This window comes from Haemaphysalis longicornis, unplaced genomic scaffold (assembly GCF_048455015.1).
Source record: "Haemaphysalis longicornis isolate Haplotype H1 unplaced genomic scaffold, Haemaphysalis longicornis Haplotype H1 scaffold_173, whole genome shotgun sequence".
Lineage (NCBI taxonomy): Eukaryota > Metazoa > Arthropoda > Arachnida > Ixodida > Ixodidae > Haemaphysalis > Haemaphysalis longicornis.
Window position 1 is genome coordinate 47,501 of NW_027526278.1, and position 3,196 is coordinate 50,696.

General features: G+C 62.1%; 1 protein-coding gene across 1 annotated transcript in view; it reads left to right on the top strand.

Annotated features, from left to right (window-relative positions):
- The window catches only part of LOC144166482 (uncharacterized), a gene marked incomplete at its 5' end in the record, with an annotated part of 8,101 nt that extends 5,546 nt beyond the window's left edge, over positions 1-2,555 (top strand). Inside the window, 2 exons of the mRNA XM_077695989.1 lie at positions 1,857-1,943; positions 2,409-2,555. Of these exons, the coding sequence (XP_077552115.1) occupies positions 1,857-1,943; positions 2,409-2,555 (234 nt within the window). The remainder of the gene's footprint in view (positions 1-1,856; positions 1,944-2,408) is intronic.
- Positions 2,556-3,196: the final 641 nt, after the last annotated feature.

Below are 3,196 nucleotides of genomic sequence, written 5' to 3' on the forward strand. Positions count from 1 at the left end.
AGTAGCAAGCAGCAGCAGCAGCAGCAACAAGCAGCAGCAGCAGCAAGCAGCAGCAGGAGCAGCAGCAAGCAGCAGCAGCAGCAGCAGCAGCAGCAGCAGCAGCAAGCAGCAGTAGCAGGAGCAGCAAGCACTGGCAGCAGCAAGCTGCAGCAGCAGCAGCAGCAGCAGCAGAAGCATGCAGCAGCAGCAGCAGCTAGCAGCAGCAGCAACAAGCAGCAGCAGCAGCAAGCAGCAGTAGCAGCAGCAGCAAGCAGCAGATGCAGCAGCAGCAGCAGCAGCTAGCAGCAGCAGCAGCAGCAAGCAGCAGCAGCAGCAACAACAGCAGCAGAAGCAGCAGCAGCAGCAGCAGCAGCAAGCAGCAGCAGCAGCAGCAAGCAGCAGCAGCAAGCAGCAGCAGCAGCAGCAGCAGCAACAAGCAGCAGCAGCAGCAAGCAGCAGCAGCAGCAGCAAGCAGCAGAAGCAGCAGCACCAGCAGCACCAGCAGCAAGCAGCAGCAGCAGCAGCAGCAGCAGCAGCTAGCAGCAGCAAGCAGCAGCAGCAGCAGCAAGCAGCAGCAGCAAGCAGCAGCAGCAGCAGCAGCAGCAACAAGCAGCAGCAGCAGCAGCAGCAGCAAGCAGCAGCAGCAGCAGCAGTAGCAAGCAGCAGCAGCAGCAGCAACAAGCAGCAGCAGCAGCAAGCAGCAGCAGCAGCAGCAGCAGCAGCAGCAGCAGCAAGCCGCAGTAGCAGGAGCAGCAAGCAGCAGCAGCAGCAGCAGCAGCAGCAGCAGCAGAAGCATGCAGCAGCAGCAGCAGCAGTAGCAAGCAGCAGCAGCAGCAACACGCAGCAGCAGCAGCAGAAAACACCAGCATTAGCAGCAGCAGCAGCAAGCAGTAGCAGGAGCAGCAGCAGCCAGCAGTAGCAGCAGCAAGCAGGAGCAGCAGCAGAAGCAGCAGAAGCAGCAGCAGCAGCAAGCAGGAAGCAGCAGCAGCAGCAGCAGCAGCAGGAGCAGCAGCAGCAAGCAGCAGCAGCAGCAGCAGCAGCAGCAGCAGCAGCAAGCAGCAGCAGCAGCAAGCAGCAGAAACAGCAGCAGCAGCACCAGCAGCAAGCAGCACCAGCAGCAGCAAGCAGCAGCAGCAGCAGCAGCAGCAGCAGCAAGCAGCAGCAGCAGCAAGCAGCAGAAGCAGCAGCAGCAGCGCCAGCAGCAGCAGCAGCAGCAGCAACAAGCAGCAGCAGCAGCAGCAGCAAGCAGCAAGCAGCAGCAGCAGCAGCAGCAGCAAGCAGCAGAAGCAGCAGCAGCAGCACCAGCAGCAAGCAGCAACAGCAGCAGCAAGCAGCAGCAGCAGCAACAAGCAGCCGCAGCAGCAGCAGCAGCAGCAAGCAGCAGAAGCAGCAGCAGCAGCGCCAGCAGCAAGCAGCAAGCAGCAGCAGCAGCAGCAGCCGCAAGCAGCAGCAGCAGTAGCAGCAGCAACCAGCAGCAGCAGCAGCAGCAGCTGCAGCAGCAAGCAGCAGCCGCAGCAAGCAGCAGCCGCAGCAAGCAGCAGCAGCAGCAGCAAGCAGCAGCAGCAGCAGCAACAGCAAGCAGTAGCAGGAGCAGCAGCAAGCAGCAGCAGCAGCAAGCAGCAGCAGCAGCAGCAGCTAGCAGCAGCAGCAGCAGCAGCAGTAGCAAGCAGCAGCAGCAGCAGCAGCAGCAGCAAGCAGCAGCAGCTGCAGCAGCAAGCAGCAGCCGCAGCAAGCAGCAGCAGCAGCAGCAGCAGCAGCAGCTAGCAGCAGCAGCAACGAGCAGCAGCAGCAGCAAGCAGCAGTAGCAGCAGCAGCAAGCAGCAGATGCAGCAGCAGCAGCAGCAGCTAGCAGCAGCAGCAGCAGCAAGCAGCAGCAGCAGCAACAGCAGCAGCAGCAGCAGCAGCAGCAGCAGCAGCAGCAGCAGCAGCAGCAGCAGCAGCAGCAGCAGCAGCAGCAAGCAGCAGCAGCAAGCAGCAGCAGCAGCAGCAGCAGCAGCAGCAACAAGCAGCAGCAGCAGCAGCAGCAGCAGCAGCAAGCAGCAGAAGCAGCAGCAGCAGCAGCACCAGCAGCAAGCAGCAGCAGCAGCAGCAGCAGCAGCAGCAGCAGCAGCTAGCAGCAGCAGCAGCAAGCAGCAGCAGCAGCAGAAGCAGCAGCAGCAAGCAGCAGCAGCAGCAAGCAGAAGTAGCAGCTGCAGCAAGCAGCAGCAGCAGCAGCAGCAGCTAGCAGCAGCTAGCAGCAGCAGCAAGCAGCAGCAGCAGCAGCAGCAGCTAGCAGCAGCAGCAGCAGCAGCAAGCAGCAGCAGCAGCAGCAGTAGCAAGCAGCAGCAGCAGCAGCAACAAGCAGCAGCAGGAGCAGCAGCAAGCAGCAGCAGCAGCAGCAAGCAGCAGTAGGAGGAGCAGCAAGCAGCAGCAGCAGCAGCAGCAGCAAGCAGCAGCAGCAGCAGCAGCAGCAGCAGCAGCAGCAGCAGCAGCAGCAGCAGCAGCAGCAGCAGCAGAAGCATGCAGCAGCAGCAGCAGCAGTAGCAAGCTCAGCAGCAGCAACACGCAGCAGCAGCAGCAGAAAGCACCAGCATTAGCAGCAGCAGCAGCAAGCAGTAGCAGGAGAAGCAGCAGCCAGCAGTAGCAGCAGCAAGCAGGAGCAGCAGCAGCAGCAGAAGCAGCAGCAGCAGCAAGCAGGAAGCAGCAGCAGCAGCAGCAGCAGCAGCAGCAGGAGCAGCAGCAGCAAGCAGCAGCAGCAGCAGCAGCAGCAAGCAGCAGCAGCAGCAAGCAGCAGAAACAGCAGCAGCAGCACCAGCAGCAAGCAGCAACAGCAGCAGCAAGCAGCAGCAGCAGCAACAAGCAGCAGCAGCAGCAGCAGCAAGCAGCAGCAGCAGCAAGCAGCAGAAGCAGCAGCAGCAGCGCCAGCAGCAGCAGCAACAAGCAGCAGCAGCAGCAGCAGCAGCAGCAGCAGTAGCAGCAGCAGCAAGCAGCAGCAGCAGCAAGCAGCAGCAGCAGCAGCAGCAGCAGCAGCAGCAGCAGCTAGCAGCAGCAGCAGCAGCAAGCAGCAGCAGCAGCAAGCAGCAGTAGCAGCTGCAGCAAGCAGCAGCAGCAGCAGCAGCAGCAGCAGCAGCTAGCAGCAGCAGCAACAAGCAGCAGCAGCAGCAAGCAGCAGTAGCAGCAGCAGCAAGCAGCAGATGCAGCAGCAGCAGCAGCTAGCAGCAGCAGCAGCAGCAAGCAG